The sequence below is a fragment of the Podospora pseudopauciseta genome, assembly GCF_035222475.1.
Source record: "Podospora pseudopauciseta strain CBS 411.78 chromosome 7 map unlocalized CBS411.78m_7.2, whole genome shotgun sequence".
NCBI lineage: Eukaryota > Fungi > Ascomycota > Sordariomycetes > Sordariales > Podosporaceae > Podospora > Podospora pseudopauciseta.
In genome coordinates this window covers 493,475-511,598 of record NW_026946668.1, presented here as the reverse complement: position 1 = coordinate 511,598, position 18,124 = coordinate 493,475, and the positions used below count along the sequence as shown (strand labels likewise).

General features: G+C 49.5%; 9 protein-coding genes across 9 annotated transcripts; 4 read left to right on the top strand and 5 right to left on the bottom strand.

Moving 5' to 3' along the window:
* The first annotated feature begins 658 nt into the window (after positions 1-658).
* On the top strand, positions 659-1,518 carry QC763_0114540 (uncharacterized protein). The gene is made up of 2 exons (XM_062906521.1): positions 659-892; positions 960-1,518. Exons 1-2 carry the CDS (start codon positions 775-777, stop codon positions 1,367-1,369), a joined length of 528 nt encoding a protein of 175 aa, XP_062761212.1. The 5' UTR covers positions 659-774; the 3' UTR covers positions 1,370-1,518.
* Positions 1,519-4,439: 2,921 nt separating this feature from the next.
* QC763_704010 (uncharacterized protein) lies at positions 4,440-5,183 on the bottom strand (the record flags this gene model as incomplete). The annotated part of the gene is made up of 1 exon (XM_062915399.1): positions 4,440-5,183. The coding sequence occupies one exon, from the start codon at positions 5,181-5,183 to the stop codon at positions 4,440-4,442; it is 744 nt and encodes a 247-aa protein (XP_062761211.1).
* A 757-nt stretch (positions 5,184-5,940) lies between these two features.
* QC763_704020 (uncharacterized protein) lies at positions 5,941-6,753 on the top strand (the record flags this gene model as incomplete). Its single annotated transcript, XM_062915400.1, has 1 exon — positions 5,941-6,753. One exon carries the CDS (start codon positions 5,941-5,943, stop codon positions 6,751-6,753), a length of 813 nt encoding a protein of 270 aa, XP_062761210.1.
* A 254-nt stretch (positions 6,754-7,007) lies between these two features.
* On the bottom strand, positions 7,008-7,406 carry QC763_704025 (uncharacterized protein; the record flags this gene model as incomplete). The annotated part of the gene is made up of 1 exon (XM_062915401.1): positions 7,008-7,406. One exon carries the CDS (start codon positions 7,404-7,406, stop codon positions 7,008-7,010), a length of 399 nt encoding a protein of 132 aa, XP_062761209.1.
* Positions 7,407-8,442: 1,036 nt separating this feature from the next.
* On the bottom strand, positions 8,443-8,961 carry QC763_704030 (uncharacterized protein; the record flags this gene model as incomplete). Its single annotated transcript, XM_062915402.1, has 1 exon — positions 8,443-8,961. The coding sequence occupies one exon, from the start codon at positions 8,959-8,961 to the stop codon at positions 8,443-8,445; it is 519 nt and encodes a 172-aa protein (XP_062761208.1).
* A 515-nt stretch (positions 8,962-9,476) lies between these two features.
* On the top strand, positions 9,477-12,960 carry QC763_704040 (uncharacterized protein; the record flags this gene model as incomplete). Its single annotated transcript, XM_062915403.1, has 5 exons — positions 9,477-9,604; positions 9,672-10,029; positions 10,098-10,337; positions 10,461-10,626; positions 10,697-12,960. The coding sequence occupies exons 1-5, from the start codon at positions 9,489-9,491 to the stop codon at positions 12,958-12,960; spliced, it is 3,144 nt and encodes a 1,047-aa protein (XP_062761207.1). The 5' UTR covers positions 9,477-9,488.
* A 14-nt stretch (positions 12,961-12,974) lies between these two features.
* Positions 12,975-14,713, bottom strand: QC763_704050 (uncharacterized protein). Its single transcript, XM_062915404.1, has 3 exons — positions 14,306-14,713; positions 13,900-14,242; positions 12,975-13,847 (listed from the first exon to the last, which is right to left on the bottom strand). Exons 1-3 carry the CDS (start codon positions 14,365-14,367, stop codon positions 13,035-13,037), a joined length of 1,218 nt encoding a protein of 405 aa, XP_062761206.1. The 5' UTR covers positions 14,368-14,713; the 3' UTR covers positions 12,975-13,034.
* On the top strand, positions 14,619-16,353 carry QC763_704060 (uncharacterized protein). The gene is made up of 4 exons (XM_062915405.1): positions 14,619-15,305; positions 15,370-15,652; positions 15,710-15,853; positions 15,917-16,353. Exons 1-4 carry the CDS (start codon positions 15,232-15,234, stop codon positions 16,328-16,330), a joined length of 915 nt encoding a protein of 304 aa, XP_062761205.1. The 5' UTR covers positions 14,619-15,231; the 3' UTR covers positions 16,331-16,353.
* A 43-nt stretch (positions 16,354-16,396) lies between these two features.
* Positions 16,397-17,512, bottom strand: QC763_704070 (uncharacterized protein; the record flags this gene model as incomplete). Its single annotated transcript, XM_062915406.1, has 3 exons — positions 16,397-16,427; positions 16,451-17,310; positions 17,375-17,512. 3 exons carry the CDS (start codon positions 17,510-17,512, stop codon positions 16,397-16,399), a joined length of 1,029 nt encoding a protein of 342 aa, XP_062761204.1.
* Positions 17,513-18,124: the final 612 nt, after the last annotated feature.

Here is an 18,124-nt window from a genome sequence, read left to right as displayed (position 1 = left end):
GTCGAGCAGAGTATCAGCAGCTAAGCATACAACAGGGGTGATTACACAGTCTTGGGTGTCAATACACCCAAGCTGGACGCCAGGTATCAGTACATGTACTCGGAGTTGCCTGGGTATGCGCAAAGGCACAATGGAGCACCTGTTGCAATCCGCATTTTAAATCGGAGAGCTTAGTCCTCAACATCTCCCTGCGGAGATGCCTAGCCATCAAGTGGTCGTCAGGCCAACTTAGAGCACAGTGTCTGGAAGATTGTGGGTGAAAAACGATTGAAAGCTGGGGACAAGTACCTAGTTGGTAATTCAAGTTATTTGTGAGATTGTTTGGAACGTTGTCTGATTTGATCAAATGCGCTTGCTTTGCTGTTTCATCTTTTTCAAAGAGTAAGCATCGCATTGTGTCAGCGGCGCATCCGATCTTGTTTTAGCTAACCGCTAGCTGAAAACCATTGTGCTGTGGCTGAAGCTGATGTTTCTCAAAAGCAATTGGTCGCGTCGGACTCTACAACGAGGTCTCAGCCTCAACTGTACCGCACAATGTCGCGTTTGATCTTCTAAATTCAACAGCCCCCAGATGCGCAAACGTCTCGCATAAAATTGAAGTACAAACCAGTCCCCATTCAAAGCGTTCCTGAGTTCTGTTGTTTCACTAATTCTCCATCTTTCTTTGCCCCAAGTCCAGTCTCCTTCATTCACTTTTTACATCTCGGATAAAATACGTTCTTATACATACATCAACCTTTTCCTCCTTTTCTGTTGTCTCTCGTCACAGTAATCATGAATTGCAAAGGGGCGTCAATGGCGGCCTTTCTTCTGGTGGCAAATTTTGGAGCAACTCTTGTCGAGGCAGGAGTGCTCTATGTGCCCTCTACGGGTAATCATGGGCAGAGTACAGGTACCGACTCACAAGTTTTACATTTATTCTAGGTACCCTAGAAGGCTACTGACATCTTCCATGCCAGTAACTGCAAGATCGGAAGATGGGGAAAAAGATTCCAATGGAGCGATCACTGGCGGCGTAGTAGGAGGAGTTGTTGGTCTTCTGGCCCTCAGTGTCCTCTTATGGTCCTTCTACGCTCGACAAACCAGAAACACACCTGTGGCAAACACAAACACCTCTGCTACCACGGACTCTGAGTTGGAGCAATTACCTAAATACCAACAGTTTGATCCGAATCAGGCTAGCAAAGACAATTATCCAGGACCCAGCGCACCCGAGATGAAGGTTGGGGACGGGTCTCCCGACCTGCCCGAGTATACTCCAGACCCTCCCCAACGATCAGAAGAATCTGTGGTTCCACCGACAGATTCCATTCCCGAACCGAAGACGCCCGTTGGTAACGCTTCAACGGCACAGGTCAATCATGCATAATTGAGGTTATGGAAATGGATCAACTACACGAGGCTTGGGGCGTTCAATGGTTACATATTCGCACTAAAATATGAGCGAGGGTTACGTGGTGATATGTGGGCTAGATCAATGTTCATTACTTTAACATCGGTTAATCTATTAGTATGTATTTATAGATTTCTTCTTGCAACCTCGAGAGAACCCCTGCAGTCCAACAGTCTTGGGGTAATATCAACATGCATATCCGCGGGATAACCCTCCGTGAGAAGTCTCTCTGGAGGACTTCCAGACATTTATATCATAACACCATTGAGATGACAGGCTTCAGGGACATGCACAGACAGGGTACCTTGAACTTGTTTTCAAGATGCCCAGCTTCGTTTCATATGCGCTATTCAGCTTCACAGCGCTTATGTGGTTGGCTAGAGCTTCAAAAGAACTCACACCTGATGCATGCCCACCTATTATTGCCGACTATGTGGACGGGGGTTCGTACCTTTTCAATGGAAGTTCACCGCAGAATTTCACGGTTGTGGAAGTGTTTCCAGGTGCGCAACATAGCAGCCGGAGCGCCCCGGGAAGAGCCAATCCAATACCTAAACAGATGATTGTCCCATTGGGTTTAAGGTCATCCCAACCGCGGCCCAGTCCGGAAAGAAGGACACCCGATATGTTTGCAACAGCGTTGACTTCGCGTTAAATAGGCGGGGATCAACTTGGCCCTCCTCATGACACGCAGTGCACATTTCTACAGGCTAGGTTGAATGACAAGGAAGTGGACCACATATGGATGTGGCCCAGGTAGGTTTGAACTACCCATGCCATCTACCCACATTAAACCCTCCACAGCCCTGGACCTCCGAAAGCCCCCCGATATCAATACACACTTTATATTCCACCCACAGAGACCAAAAATGAAGCTTTTCTTTTACTTCTTTTTGCTCCAGGTACCCACCAACGGCCAAATATACCGAGGAGGATATTAAAAATGCCCAGAAAGACATTGCCGCTAGTATAAGCCAGCGAAAAGCGTCTAATAAGTACGAGATTCTATGCTCCACCCTAAATGTCACAGACCAACCATATGGTAAGGCAGGATGGAGACTGCAGCCGGTCGTGGTGGCCAATCAGGTGGAATGTAACGACGGAGCTGCAGGAGAGTGGGGCGCTCACTCTTGGCAGAAGTGAGCGTGGTGAGCCAGGACGGATCACCAGGCTCACTGGTGATCGTGGTGAGCCAGGTACGGAGGTACCTGGAGGATAGAGGTCTATATATACGGAGGAACTGGCTGGTGTAGATAGACAGTTCCGCAGTATGCAATACAAGTCACAATCGTTTGTATTTAGACTATTGTGATTGAGACAAGCCATTGTTGTACACTGTTTAGCTGTACCGAACCAGGATTGTTCAGAAGTGCCTTCAACCAGTATCCCTTTCAGAGGTTCTGAATAGGGGTTCGTCACAAACTCCCATAGAAATTGTCCCAATATTAGTCTTGTTGTGGCTAGTGTGATCATTCAGGGGTAATCTCAACAAGGTTGTGTGGCTGGTGTGGTGGTAGTGGACCAGATCCACGTGTGGTCCATTTCCTGGTCATCCAACCTACCTATCATGTCACCCCTCCCTAACCAGTCTTCTAGTCCCTTGCCGCTGAGTCAAATCACGTTGGAAGTCCTTCGATCCCAATACTAGCAACTGCAACCAGTACCACAACAGCAATGATGACATATACCCGTTATACTTTTACGTCACCTGCCTACAATACAAGCACATACCCTAAAAGCACCTGCGCTATTACACTAGTCGTGAAAACAATGATCGATCTTGGTACCAGAATCTCAACAGGTGATCCAACAGGGTGGGACTATGGTCGCGTCGATATTATCGAAACAGTGAGTTCAGTGTTTTGCATAACGGAAAAATTTGTACCACCCTACCAGCAAACTGCCACCCCAGATATGACGCCGAGCGGGACGAGATCGGTGATGGTGACCGTCACGGCAAGTCAGCAATCCTGGGTTGAAATTACGAATGTACATGTATGCTGAGAGGGCCCAAGCTGTGACAACTGTGGTGGCGAGAACGCAAGTATGATGTGCTATTAATCGCTAAATGAAAGCTAAACGTACTGGTTAACCCGGTGTTTAAGGAGAATTTTGTTTGGGACCCCTTCAATCTAGCGTGGACACGCCTCCGCATTTCCATGCTTTTAACATTACGACATGCCTTAACCTACTTTTAAGGATATATAACTTTTACTATTGTTTTATGAAAAGATAATAAAAAATACTTAGTATGAACTAGCCCAAAAATCAATATTACCAATATTTTTTACTGTTATTTCTTTTTAAAAAAAAGGTAAATCTTTAAAATATATATGCAGAGCTTTCGGAAAAGTAGTGTAAGTAACATCGAATCTATCTTGGCAGTCGGAGTAAGTGGGAAGTAAGTGCTGGATTTTTGGATTTTCTTCTGAGGGTTAGGAATTTAGGTGGCTAGAGGGGTCCCAAACAAAATTCTCTAATTAAGGCCCCCAGGCCTCGTTGGCTCACTGGCGAGATGTGTGCCGTATTATCCAACTTCATCTGCTGCCACAACCACGACGAGTCATCAATCTCAGAAGCGTGATTCGGGTACTACCACTCGTTCCTTGCGAACAGCAACAACTGTACACTATTCAACGTAGGTTCTGCCCATCTTGGTTGTACGCAAAACCGCTGCAATTACTAATAACACCACAGGAAAACAGTTTCGACGATTGTCAGCGACAAGACAGTGGAAGGGCATTGCACTTGACGTAGGAGGTCTAGATTGTAATAGTCAGATTGTTTGAGTGTAGCATACTCGAGGCAACATATTGTCAGTTTTAGTCACGATACTTCCATGTCACTAGGTAGAAGCAGAATAGGTGCAAGTGCAAAATGTTTATGAAAGTCACTTCTATTCCATGTTGTTACAAGTCCACCCAAACACTGAGATCAAACCATCCATTACACTATTGCACTGAAGCCTTCAAAATCCCAATTCCAGAACGCCAAATTCCCTTCCTGATAGTACATGTTCTAGCTGCTATTCATCGCAACTCTCCGCTTAGAAAATGGTGATCCGTCTCCTCTCATAAGCCTTGGCCTTGGGAACCCGGATTCTAAGAATGCCGTGCTCAAGAGCGGCGGTGACCTCGTCGGTGTTGATGCGGCCAGGGAATTGGAATGTCCTGGAAAACTCGCCAAAGTTTCTCTCCTGGAGCCAGTACTTGGCAGGTGTTGGTGTCTGCTGGGTTTGTTGCTGGGCAGGCTGCTTGACAATGGCAGTGGAGGTGGTGGGTGAGGCAGGGCGGCTGGTCACAGGAGTGACGGCGTCGTACTCCTCATCCTCGGTGTCGTCCTCGACAGTCGCCTGGTAAGGGCTTCTTGGTCTTGGCTGCTCCTCGGGGTTCTCAGAGATGGTCTCTTGGGATGGTGCGAACAGCTGCTCGTAGTTGCGCTCGACTTTGCCAGAGATGGTGATTGTCTGGTCTTCGGGGAACTCAATGGTGATGTTTTCCTTTGCAACACCAGGAAGGTCGGCGTAGAGCTCATACGCATCCTCTACCTCCCGCACATCAAAGGCTGGCTGGAAGCGCTTTGGCCGGGCCTGGGGAAGAGCCCTCTGTCGTGGCTGCTGCTGAAGGTGAGGCTGTTGGGGGTGCTGCGTCTTGGGGCGCTGTTGCTGCTGGTGCTTGCGCTCAGGCTGTTGCTGTTGCTGGGCTTGTTCCCACTCATCAAGGAAGCGGAAGAGAGGCATGAAGTTGGGCTCCTCGGGAGCGCAGAAAGCGGGGGCAAAGAACATCGACATGTTGACTGTTGGAGTGTTCTTGTTGATGCGGGTGATAGATTGTATTTTTGAAGTTGTTGTAGCTGAGTGATGTTCTTTGAGCGTGGTTGGAAGGCTTGGGTTGTTGTGTTGAGGCTGGCGATTAAGTGTTTGTTGATTGATGCTGATGCTGATTCCGATGAGAACGTTTGGACAAAGAAAGCGCAAAACTGGCAACTTAAGTATTCATTTGAGCTCTATCTAGACTACACTACATTACGAAGCTTGAAGGTGTTGCGAATGCTCCAGAATCGTCTTGTTGAAACGCGACACTCTGATGCCTGGAAACAGCATCACCAAAGCAGAACAGCAAGTGCTGGAAACCACTGGAAGTCACTGCACCCACAGCTGTTTGGGACTGCTGGAAACTTCCAGAAACCGTCGCTGCTTGAACTTGGTAAGCTGATCCGAAGCTGCTTATCGATAAGGTAAGCTTTTATCTTATCGGAGCTGAAAGCCTTGGCGCATACACTCGCTGGGTTAGGGTTGGACAGGGCTGTGCAGGAGATGCTACCCCCATTATTTGGACCACTTGCCCCTGAGAAGCAATTGCGCAGGCCTTATCCCTTCTGACCAGGATCCCAATCCCATCGGATTACTAAGAAAAGGAAAACAATCTTAGCCCCTGTGCTAGTAGACGTGTCGGGGTGATTTGTTTCTTTGGCCTAACATTGTCTTTCACTGACGTTGACCACCAACTATAGTCACTCTTTCAGCAGCACCAACGCGCGCATACAACATGCATCTTCCTATGCAATTTCTCCTCGCTCCGGCTCTTCTTACCGGCCTTGGTGTTTTCGCCCGCGGCCCGCCCCCCCCTCAGCAGAGGATGGACCCGACAAGCGACAAGCTGGAAAAGTGTGGTTGCACCAAGATTGCAAACGCCATCATGAAGTGCCAGGGAATCGACTGGAAGAACACAAGGTCCGACAAAGAAACCCGCGACTGCGTGTGTATTTCCAATGAAGACCGCGAAAACGCGTGGTATGGTTACATCCACAACTGCCGCGCTTGCCTCAGCCCAGGCAGCTACGACATCAACGATTTTTTCGACAACTTCTCACGCACATTCTCGCAACTGTTGGTTTCCTGCACTAATGCTGGCGGAGGTGTCACCGCAGATGGGAGCAGCATTTGCGCCAGCAATTACTACTTTGAAGGCTGTGTTTCACTTAAACCTAATGGCAACAGCTGGGCCAGTTATGAGGTTTTTGGTCGGAATGGCGATGAGGCTCAGAAAGGGAACGGAACGAGGGCCCTCAATTTGGTGAATCCCAATGGAGATGACTTGGGCTCGGACTCGGACGACGAAGGAACCAGCACGACCCTCACCCTGACTACTTCTACCAGCTCGGTCACTGCCCCGACTACGGATGGCCAGGATGTCACGACCACCCAAGCTGAAGAGTCTGCAACTCAGGATCCAACAACCAGTACCGAGACTACTCCTGCTGGCACTACCGCCCCTGCTGGGTCTTCTGCTATGAGCGGCGCTGTCGTCCCTGGGTTTATGATGGCTGTTGCTTTGGGAGTGGGATCCATGTTGATTTAGAGGGTACACTTAACACGAACGATGATGTTGAAAAGGTTGAAATAATAGGGGTAAATAGGTGTTTATCAGCATTAAGCTTCTCCTGTGGACGGCTGTATTACATGTGTAACCAGAAGGAAGGAGACATCGGTCCCTACTTTTTTGGATCTTAAACCATGCAAAGCTTATCCGAAATAATGTAAATTCACTCTTCTCCAGACTCCGACGCTGCCAAAAAACCTCTAGCTTTCCTTCCACTTTCAAGCCAACTCCTCTTAATTCTTCGGCGTATAGTATCTCTTGGTTGGTTTCTCCGGTGGTCCGTCGACGTTCTTTTTCTGCTCCTCAATGTCCCACTCCAACGGATCGTCCTTGATCTCCTCCTGATTGAGAAGCGCATGCAACTTGTCATTGGTCTCCACAATTGTGCGACGAGCCTGTTCGATCTCCCACTTCAGCTCTTGGACGTTGAAGACGAGGTCGGAGACTCTCTGCCGGGCTTTGTTGACAATGTCGGGGATCCTGCCGGAGAACTCGTCGGCAATGTCCTTGGTGGCCGGATAAGCAACGCTGAGGGCCTTTTTGTAGGCTTCGGTGATGGATGTGAGGCTGAAAAAGCCTCCCTCTGGTTTGGTGTACACCTCGAGCTGTTGAATTGAGTCGGTTTCAGACATCTTTGAATGGGAGTGTCTGGAAATGTCAGCTAACTCTGTGCTGTTACGGTTGTGAGTAGATGGAGCTCAAGTTCAACTCACGTGAAGCTCTGCTAGAAATGAGCAAGAGAGATTGGGCTACCACTGAGCGTCCGGTCAGTAGGGGATTGGTGTGAGGTGTGGTCTGTGAAGTATGTAGTAGTGACTTTTGGTAAGTGATATTTTATCGGGCTCTGTGCTACTATATTTTCCCTTGAAGGAGACTAGACGATTTATACATGCTCGCGCCTTTGTTGGTCCCGAATGTCTCCGTCGTCGAAGTCATAGGAGACGATGAAACTAGCGGCTGTGAATGCCCTCAGACGGCGATGTCGACGCCAATCCAAGACTGACTGCACTAATGCCTAACTTCATAGCCTGGAAATGCTTCCCCAATTTTCTTTGTCCTCAATTTTGAGGATCTCGGTCGGAAGGCTGGGACAGCTGGCACCGTCTAAGCTCATTCTAAGACTGTGGCCGGGTTCCAAGGCGTAAAGGATTGGTCGCCTGATGAAGTTAGGCTTGAGATAGACGGTATTGCCGTTCTGCTCAACATGGCAGAGCCCTGCTTGCATGCATAAGACACGTTGGGTTCGTGCCTAGTAAGGCCGTTATCAACACCGGCATCTCACAGAGCACACCATTTGCCCCCCACCTTGAACTACTTGTCGGCACCTTGTTGCGGAACCAGGTACATTCCCTGTATTTTCGGGGTCGGCAAGGTCGGTTTGAACTAGTTTTTTATGCTACTGCATGCCATGCGCAATGTCGGGTGGTGTACAGCTGCCCGACGACAAACCTGCATGCAGATGACAGAAGGCTTGGCAAACATCGGGGCAATTAGCGAACTATCGTTCGCCAACAAATGCGGCTTTATGCGTAGTTATGATCACAAGGACGGTCTTGTATGACGAGAGTGTAGCTATTCTAACATGATGTGATGCGCTAGGTAATTACCAAACACCGTGACATCCCAGACGACACATGGTTGACGCTGACAACACCGACAACCAGACAATCAGAACGACTTTAATCGGGTTCGGCCTGTCCGGTACCTTATCCCACCCTCCAATTCCCGGATTCTCTCCTCCAGTAGCTTTTCCAAGGCTGTCGGGGATGATAAGAAGGTGAACTCAGTGTCATCCACCTGGATGTACTTCCTCAACTGATTCCGCAGCCGCGATATCTCCTCCTTTTGATCCTCGCATTGATATGTCAACTCCCAGTTTCGAGATATCTCCGCGCCAAGTCGCTGCTCCACCTTCTTGATTTTGCTTCCAAGTTCTGCAATCTTGTGTTGCAGGCTAGCCTCCAATGCTGTTGCGGGTATCGTGGCTGGGTTCATGTTGTTAGGATCGCTAAGAGGTATACTATCCCGAAGTTGTGCTTCCAATCTGCGGACTTTGTCTTTCAGGTCGTTGCATTGGTACTCAAGCTCCCACTTTCTCGAGATATTTTCCTTTTTTATTGCTTCCAGCCGCGATACTCGCTCTAGTGCCAGCCGGGCCTGAGGGTTGAGTTGGGCGTTTGCGTCCATAGGCGACGTGGAACTGATCAGTAGCGTGATGGGTCCTGGAGATGTTTCCAGGTTGCTGGTGGAGTGGAAGTCCGATGATCTGGTGTGTGTGGACGCGTACCTCGAGGTTTGGTGACGTCGTTTCCAGCTACATGCAAATTTTTCATGTGTGCTACATGAAGATCGAACTGTCAATCTTTCTCCCTTATCCCGGTCATGTGCAAGGCAGGTGGTGCAGCAAAGCAGGACTGGCTTCAACTTTGAGGGTCAGGTTGGGCACCAGCCAACACGAGCAACCCAATCACCCACGCCAAGTCCCTGACAGGACCCCACACAAGGTGCCCTTCCACACCAAGGTTTGGAGCGTCCCGGTATCCAGTAAGAAGCCGTCCCATGAGCCTCATTGTGATGAATCGATGCGAGAAGTGACAGGTTCACTTAACCCCCCCCGGAATGATGCAGAGAAATGGGTTCGCCATGTCCACCAAGCTGTTGGTACCCCTGAAACCAGCCCCACTAACTCCAAACTGCACAATCCCAAGTTCACGATGACGACTTCCATTTACAGACCCAGACAAGAAGAGAAAGATTTGGATGACAGCGGTGGCTCTGCTATTAAAGTCCTTCATCCAAAGAAGGAGCCCACAGCTAGGGTACAGGCCGAGTAGGTTCACATCCTATAGGTTTGCAATGAGCCTATCAGATCAGTGCTAAATATTCCCAAATAACAGTGTTGTCCTTGTGCCCGGACTTGGGGGACACTTCATCAAGACCTGGCAGGCGAAAGACGAATTGAAAACCGTCTGGCCATCAGATCTCTTGCCTGACTACGTTACGGAGATCAGAGTTCTTTCATTCCAGTACAACACCTCGCTCAATGGCACCATGAGCATGCTTGGTATAACAGAGCATACAAATGACTTGCTGAATTGGTTGTACAACAATCGAGAAGATGATGAACCAGCTACCTTGCGGCCAATAATATTTGTCGGCCATAGCCTGGGAGGGATGATCATCAAGAGGGCATTGTACGTGGCTCGCTTTGTCCAGCAAAGATATAGGGGGATATGGGAGGCATCCCGCGGCGTTGTAAGTTTCAACCGGCAACAGTCATTGGGGTGGCTAACACTGAGAAGCTAACGCTAATGAAATCTCAGATGTTTTTTGCAACTCCTCACCATGGGCTGGATAGGAACACTTGGAAGGACTTTGCTCGATTTGTGCTTCAACACGACGCTCCAGTAAAGGGAGCAATGCCCACCCGCACCATGGTCCAACAACTTGAGGAAAACTGTGATAATCTCCGAGACATCACAGAAGATTTCAAGCCCTTGTATGACAGCCTAGCATTTGTTACATTTGTTGAAGAAGAACCAATGCCGGGTCTAAAACATGTTGTATGTACTTGCTACACTACCTCTCTCTTGCAGTATCCTAGAGTATTCTTCATCTTGTCCAGTTATGCACCATAAAGCCCAAAGCTTGAAATGCAGCTGCTGACAGGCTCCATCACTACTTAGCTTGTGAATGGTCTTTATGGGAAAATGCATCATGGTCATGAGAGGCACGACATGCTCGCAGGTAATCATCTCACAATCTGCCAATTTACCAGAGAGGAAACTGGTGCGTTTCGGCTCGTTTGGGACGGAGTCGAGTTTCTCAAGAAAGACAAACCAAATGCACTGGGTACGTATGCAGAGATTCCGTGTCCAGTCTATTCATGTGGATGTTGACTAAGACTTCTACATGCCTACAGACATGACTGGTTACTTCGCCAAGAGAGCCCTGTATTCACTCTCTTCCGACAAATTCCACGCCTACTTTCTCGGGAGACCGCACACTCCTGGAACTGGCGACTGGATAAAAGAGCGTCTCGAGTTTCAATATTGGTGCAAAGGGGAGGCTGGGAATGGCAAGCTGTGGATACATGGCCCGGCAGGCAGCGGTAAAAGCTTCTTGACAAAGCACATCATTACACACATCCTACAGCCCAACAACATTGTCCGATCTGACAGCACGGTTCCACACGAAAGGCAGGAGGTCGTTCATTGTTTTCTCAGCAACATGTATGCATCAAGAAACAACATCGATGCTCTTCTACAATCTACTTTGCACCAGGCCTTGCGACTTCAGCCTCAAATCATCAAGGAGTTCCTCCTGCCAACCTTTGAGGATGCTCAATCACGAGAAAGATCAAAAGAATCGGTGTGGACGGCAGAAAGGCTAGTGGAGCTGTGGCCCCTAGCAATGGCAAGAGTGATCATGGGATATCAACACACCATGACGCTTGTCGTTGACGGGCTAGATGAAATACCTTCTGATGACCAAACGGCCTTTTTACAATGTATCAAAAAGCTAGACCAAGGCCTCGGTCAGTCCAAGCAGTTGAGATTGTTGGTGGTCTCCCAACACAACTCAACGATCCAGAAACACATTCAAAGTCTGGGAATCAACGACTGCCCCATTCAACCAGGAGACAATGAGGCAGACATTATGAGAAGCATCAGAGGCCTTTTGACACATCTGTTGGAGAAGGTAGCACCTGGTGACGAAGATTTCAAAACGAGGGTGCTGGGTGACATCAAAGGCAACAGGGTCGATGACTCGTATCTGCGGTCAATTCTAAGAAGCGAGGAGCTGAAACGCACACGCGTGAAGGACAAAGACGACATTCTAAAGGCTCTGAAAGAGATTCCAGATGGTACACAGCATCTCTGTGATCGCCACTCAGACCGCCTGCTAAATAGCTACGATCCAGACACATCCCGGTTCATCAAAAATGTCCTCACCTGGGCCGCCTTTCAGGAAGATGCGCTCAACATCACGGAACTTAACACCGCTTTGGCAGTGGCCAAAGCCATGCGCAAGTTCCCAGGAGCCGTCATCACAGAGAAACAGCTCGCCGATTGCCTCGACGAGAACCTCAAGGCCAAAGTTGATTTCTACTGCGGACCGCTTGTCAACTTCGCTGATGGACGCCTTTCGTCTCTTCACCGAACCGCCAAGAGCCATATTGCAACCAAGCTCGAAACTATTGAGAAGAACCCAGAGGAGCCCACCCCTCAAGGCCTTCTCGCAAGCAGTTGCACAATGTACCTCAGCATGCAAGAGGCAGAACGACCGGCTGGAGAAAGCTCCGAAACCAGTTGGGAGTCTCGAATCCGGAAGACATTGAGGGACCGCCCGTTCATGCGTTATGCTTCGCTATACTGGCACAAACATTATCATCAAGCAGGGGAAGATGTTGACGCAGATACCCAGAGACAGAAAGAATTGTTGACGCAAGAAGGGGATAGTCGTGCCAAGTCTTGGACCGAAGTGTGGTGGTTCATGAGAAGGGGGTCGGAGCAAGCCTTCCCCGAGGAGGACCTTCGTCTGGCGGACGAGATTGTCAATAGCCCGCCTGACAACGTAGGAGGCGGTGACACTCAGGTTTCTGGATCATTGCCTCCACGGCACCAGACAACCCGACGCCAGGCCGATACATCGAGTTGCACCCTTCCTCCGCACGAGAGATCCAGACACATCAAGAGGGCCAGCTGGAAGGAAGATAAGATACGATTGCAACCCTCGCAACCGATGATCATTATTGAGAGGGAGATTATTGAGGTGGAGAGAGAGGTCGTAAAGGAGGTTCCAGTCGAGAAACAAGTTGTCAAAGAGGTTGTGAAAGAAGTCAAAGTAGACGTCGTAAGAGAGGTCAAAGTGGACGTCGTGAGAGAAGTTCCGAGGGACGTTGACAAAGTAGTGACCAAACCAGAGGTGCAGCAGATCGACAGGATACAATACATCGAGAAGAAGAAGAACAGGAAGCCAAGGAGCTATTTCGGGAATATCAAGAAAGCAGTCAGTAGTGTTGGTACGTCGCACCACAGTCCGGATGATTTCGTCTGGCCTAAGCTAACGAGGATATCACAGGCAAGGCAGTCCGAGGCAAGGATTTTGACTCTGACTGAGATTCGGCTACTGTTGATGACTTACATACCTACTGATACCCGCAACGCGACAGACATGAGTTAGAGAATATAGGAGTATGAACATCGCTGCTGACACAAAGCCACCGTTTTTATATGTCTAAAAGCTGGCAAAATGGTCTATCTGATCAGGGTCTGCTTCGAACGCAGTCGGCCGGCAAAACGCTTCAGGAAGTTCGGCCTCCGCAAGTCCCGGCCGGAGTCAGAAGCATCAAGTTTTGCTCCCCAAGGCATTTCCCCTGCCTCTGAGACGGGAGGAGCCCCGATTTGACTTGGAGATTGAGCATGATTGGCTCTATTAGAGTCATCATCCTCGACCTCCTCGACACGGCCAAGCGTCATTGCCTCAGAAGCACCACTCTCCACAGTCACACTCCTCTGCTGGTTGTAAACCTGGCCAGTGAGGTCAGTGCCAATCATGATGTGTCTCTCCCTCACTGTTTCCGTGAAAATGGTGTAGGGCTGCCGAATTGTAGTCCTGGCGGTGCGTCCCTGAGTGCCGGATACCTCGCCAGTCGGTATTTGTCCTAAAGGCACCATTCTCTCCTCCTTCCCAAGGGCTCTCTGAACAAACATCAGCAGCTCCTGCAGCGTTGGATCATCTCCCCCTGCAAAGCGGCACATATTGACATGATCAGCCTCCACTGGCATAGCCTCTTCGTTGCCACCTGCCATCATTCTAGCGCTGGTTTGGTCGACGATACACTTCTTTGTCCCAGGCCAAAACACAGTCTCATACCATGTCACAATGAGATAGCGATCTGTAAGCTCAACAAAGTCGTCGCAAAGTTTGACTAGTCTGGGAGCAGAGGTGGTAATGGCATTGACAATGGGTGCCACAGAGCCCCTGCGGGGGGAAAGGACGGAATAACTTTCAGCGATGCGCTTCCAGTCTTGTTTCTTTGCTCCGGAGTGAGGGGTGCCAAAGAAAAACTTGACATGTCAGCAGACGATGTGATGTATGCAAGCAAGACGTAAAACTTACCACAGCCTTTGTAGCATCGCCAATGTTGTGAAACCGGCGCTCAGCGCGGGCAAAGCACAATGCTTGTTTGATGATCAAACCTCCCAGACAGTGGGCGACAAAGATGATGGGACGATGAGGGTCAGATCTCCGGCCGGCATCAAGGTTGGAAAGAACTGATCTGGCCATGTCTCGAATATTGGCGGCAGAGTTGTTGAGGTAGATATCACCATTGTAGCCATAAGACAGCACTCTGGTCTTGGGTCGAGCGTCAGGCAACAGCACCTGGGGCCAGACCTGTTTGGTGTCCTGATGTCGCCATGTCTCGATTGGATCACCGTTGAGGCCGTGAATGAGGACAAGACTGGTACAGCGAGTTTAGCACATATGAGATACTTACAGAGACGAGAAGAAGCAAGGCACTTACTCGAGGTCGGATGAGTCGGGTGTGTGGAGTTCTTTGATGAGCATTCTCTTGGGCTGGGCCATGGCTTCAGAAGTTCGATATCTGCGTCGTAGTGTCGATATAGCCCGAGTTCAATGTAGAATGGCGGCTGGGTAGCGAGGGTCAGGTCACGTGTGGAGGTGTGGCCTGTGAATGGGACCGAAAGCTGTTGAAGCCATGTGTAGGCTGGAGTCGGCGGTTGTTGTAAGCTCCTGCTGACCTTTATCCAATCGACAATCAAGGTGATTTGCTGTTGACTTTTGGGTCGAGTAGTCAACCTTGACAACCTGTAAGACTGAAAGCAAGAAATGGATCAAATTCCCAACCCAACGCACCCAGCTAACTTGATGCGGCAAGTCCGGCTCGAGGGAGACTAAGGTATGCCCCCACTACCTTATGTTGACTTGTTCTCTTTTGTGCAATAACCAAGACAACAAAAATGGTGGAATGACCATCAAAGGTCCTATGCCAAGCAAACACTAGATCCAGCGGTTATGTTATTGGTCGAATCAGACCCGAGGCCTGTGCCTGCTGCAACCAACACTGCCTGATACCTACCCGACTTACCAGCTCACGCCCGCAAAGGTGGCGATGCATCTGGTGCTTCCAAGTGGTCCAGGTCAGAGGTACAGACTCTGCAAGGGACTAATCTGAGTGATTTTGACCTTGTCAACTCACTCTGTCTGTGCTAGGAGAAGCTGAAAGTTCGCTGTACCGAAGTGCAAACGGGTGCCCAACTTGATATGGAAGCAGGAAATAGGAAGGGAACCTATAATGCTAAGACGCATGATAGCCGAAACGTATAATACTCTACACGCATTCCAGAGCTCCCCAGTCAGTCAAGCTAAACATCAAAAGTTGAACAAGAGACATCACCTTAGTTCACTGCCACGTCATAATTCCCAATCATGGCCGGCGACTCCCAACAATCTGGATCTATACACCTTCTACATGCCCCCAAAGAGGGCCTCATCGAGCTTGAGTAGTTCTCACCTACCTTTGAAATGCCTATCAGTCTCAAATACGCTGACCACCTTGACCATAAGCATCATCGCTGTACATGGCCTCAACGGACATTACCTTCACACCTGGACTCACACGGATGCTCCGGCCAAGCCGGTTCGCCGTTGGAATAGGTTACTACGGAAGGGTGCTGCCAAAACCGACACAGACACAGTATGGCTGCGTGACCTTTTGCCCGAAAAGTTGCCAAACGCTCGCATCATGACCTTTGAATATGATTCATCCATCTTTGGCAACAGGTCAACATTCGGAATAGAAGAGAATGCCGCAAAACTTCTGGAAGAGTTGTGGAATGTGCGGGAAGACGTAGGTGACCGTGATATGCAAACGTCTTCACGCAGGCTCGCTGACATTGGAATCTAGGAAGCAGAAGGCCGCTCGATTGTCTTTATTGGGCATAGTCTTGGTGGCATTGTCATCAAACAAGCCATATCCACAGCTAATCAGAACCGACGGCGACTCTCACAACCCTGGTACGCTGACATAGCAGACTGCACCAGAGGCATAGTAAGTCATTTGAGTACCTCCCTATCGTACAAACTCCTCCCAGTCAGTGCTGACAGAAAATAGGTCTTTTTTGGAACCCCTCACCGAGGTGCTGACAAAACAAAGTGGCTCGGTCTTGTCTCACGCATTGTACAAACAGCCACCAACCAGCCCAAGTCGAGATTCATCAATGTGCTCGAAACCCATTCAGCACATCTACTTGAGTTCTCCGAGGACTTCAAGCCTTATGTCAATCAGTACGCCATTGCCAGCTTTTACGAAGAGCAACCGCATCGTCTCTTGGGCAGCCTGGTGGTGGAGAAAATGTCGGCCGTCTTGTGGCTAGCACATGAAGAGGCGGTCATGATGGGAGGTGATCATTCGAGCATGTGCAAGTTTGGGAAGAACGACAAGAGGTTTGATCTTGCCTGGCGGGCAATTCGACGAGCGTCAAAGGGGAGGCCGGATAACAATAGTGCAGTCGTGATGATGAGCTAAGGCTGTTGACAGATATCCAGGAATGAGTCAGGTCTTTTGTGAAGTCACTTTGGTAAACAGACATCTTCAGTCTATCTGCTTACTATAAAACTCTTGGATATGGAAGACGGCGGACTTCAGATGTCATTAGGTAAACCCAGACGCGTTAGCAGCTCGACAGGGCCTTGGTCTGTCCACTTCCTCATCCTGCCTTCATCCGATACCCAGACCATGCCCAAATACCCTGCAGCATTAGCATCAGCTCCGTTCATTCCAGCCTGGGTTCTCGGGATCACCAGGAGCCACTCCCGCGTAAGAATAATGTTGTGTGGAACTATCTCGGTAGCATCAACCCCATCCGGCGCGTTTGGGATATAACCTGCCTTCATCAATGCTTCTTGAGCAGCAGCTGTAAACTCAAAATACCTTTCCCAGGCCTCTCTTTCTCTGGAGAGCTCATCCAAACGCCCATCAATATCATGTTTGTAGTACTTGAACGGAATGCACTTTGAAGCCGAGTCCGGCCACAGCCCAAACTCGGCCTCATCTGGAACTGCAAGTACTTGCATGTGCTTGTGTAACCTGCTGCACCCGCTATCGATTCCACAGTTGAACATTCCCATGTACCGCCTGGCGCCAGGCTTCTTCGCTTCCCAGTCTTTGTTCAACACCGACAATACCCCCCACAAAGTACCAAAGTCGTCGAAATTCAGGCTCTCGTGCTGTCGTCGGTGTCCATTTTGCGTCAGGAGCAAGTAATGAGGCCGGGCGGCGCAAAACTTGTTGAAGATCATGTAGTGCGCGAGACCGACATCGGCATTGGAGTTGCGGACCTCAAAACCAGTGAGACTGATGTCGCTTCCAGGCAGGTATTCGGGTGTTTTTGGCCGGTGGGCTGTCGACCCATTGCTCGAGATAGTGGCTGAGGAAGCCGAGGGGGTACTGCCAGAACTGGAGACTTCGGGTTTGGAAGCGTGGCCTTTGAGGATTCGGAACTCGAACTGAAGTCAGAGTGTTAACCGTGAGTGAACAGCATGGCGTTCAGGAACAAACCTGGGAACTTACTGGAAAGCCATTGTAAGTTTCTCTGATGACTTGATGGTCACCTTCGTATATGACGACGCCTTCTTTCACTCGTTCATCGAACTCCTCCAGTAGCGCGTGCTCGTCGAGCTCCATATGAAAGTGTCTGGGATGCACCATTGTGGTACCGAATGCGGAGGCACTTTACATGTGTACCTGGTAGCCTTGTGATGATGGTTGAAGTCTCAAGCGGACTTGGTTTCGACTGGTGGTTGGTTCAACAAAGTTGGCAACGCGAACCATGTCGTCAGATTTCAAGAACTGTCCAAGTGGGTCAGTGGGCTGCTGGTTCAACCAATCGCTGCTCGATTAATGCACCGGGGCGATGTCCGGCAGTCTTTTTGAACCAATCACTTTTGTAAACTTCATGTGCAAATGCTTATGATCATTCTCCGATACTGGGCACCTTATCTCTCATTGAACCTTTCTCATTGAAGGTTATCGAACGATCATTTCAACAACATGTTGAAATAAGTTACAATGTTCGACGGGCACGAATGGCCAGTGAAGGGCCCAGGTGGTCCACCGTTCTTGGTCGAGGCAGGACACAAGTTTCAGGATGACAATGGCCCAAGTCACGAGTCTTGGTGTGGCGCAGATGTGCATCCAGATATCCACAGACATGGAACTTGGCTGTATGGAGATGGGTCAGCGGTGGTGGCGGCACAGCATGTGCTTCAGCTACCCGATGGAAGCCAGTTACGAGCAAGAAAGTGCCTCGTCAGCTCCAAC

Coding starts and splice junctions, on each gene's coding strand:
- QC763_704050 (XM_062915404.1), bottom strand. CDS start 14,367: ATGGCCCAGCCCAAGAGAATGCTCATCAAAGAACTCCACACACCCGAC. Junction 14,243..14,305: donor CCCGACTCATCCGACCTCGA/GTAAGTGCCTTG, acceptor TCGCTGTACCAG/TCTTGTCCTCATTCACGGCC. Junction 13,848..13,899: donor GCGATGCTACAAAGGCTGTG/GTAAGTTTTACG, acceptor TGACATGTCAAG/TTTTTCTTTGGCACCCCTCA.
- QC763_704060 (XM_062915405.1), top strand. CDS start 15,232: ATGGCCGGCGACTCCCAACAATCTGGATCTATACACCTTCTACATGCC. Junction 15,306..15,369: donor GAGGGCCTCATCGAGCTTGA/GTAGTTCTCACC, acceptor CTTGACCATAAG/CATCATCGCTGTACATGGCC. Junction 15,653..15,709: donor TGTGGAATGTGCGGGAAGAC/GTAGGTGACCGT, acceptor ATTGGAATCTAG/GAAGCAGAAGGCCGCTCGAT.
- QC763_0114540 (XM_062906521.1), top strand. CDS start 775: ATGAATTGCAAAGGGGCGTCAATGGCGGCCTTTCTTCTGGTGGCAAAT. Junction 893..959: donor TAATCATGGGCAGAGTACAG/GTACCGACTCAC, acceptor CTTCCATGCCAG/TAACTGCAAGATCGGAAGAT.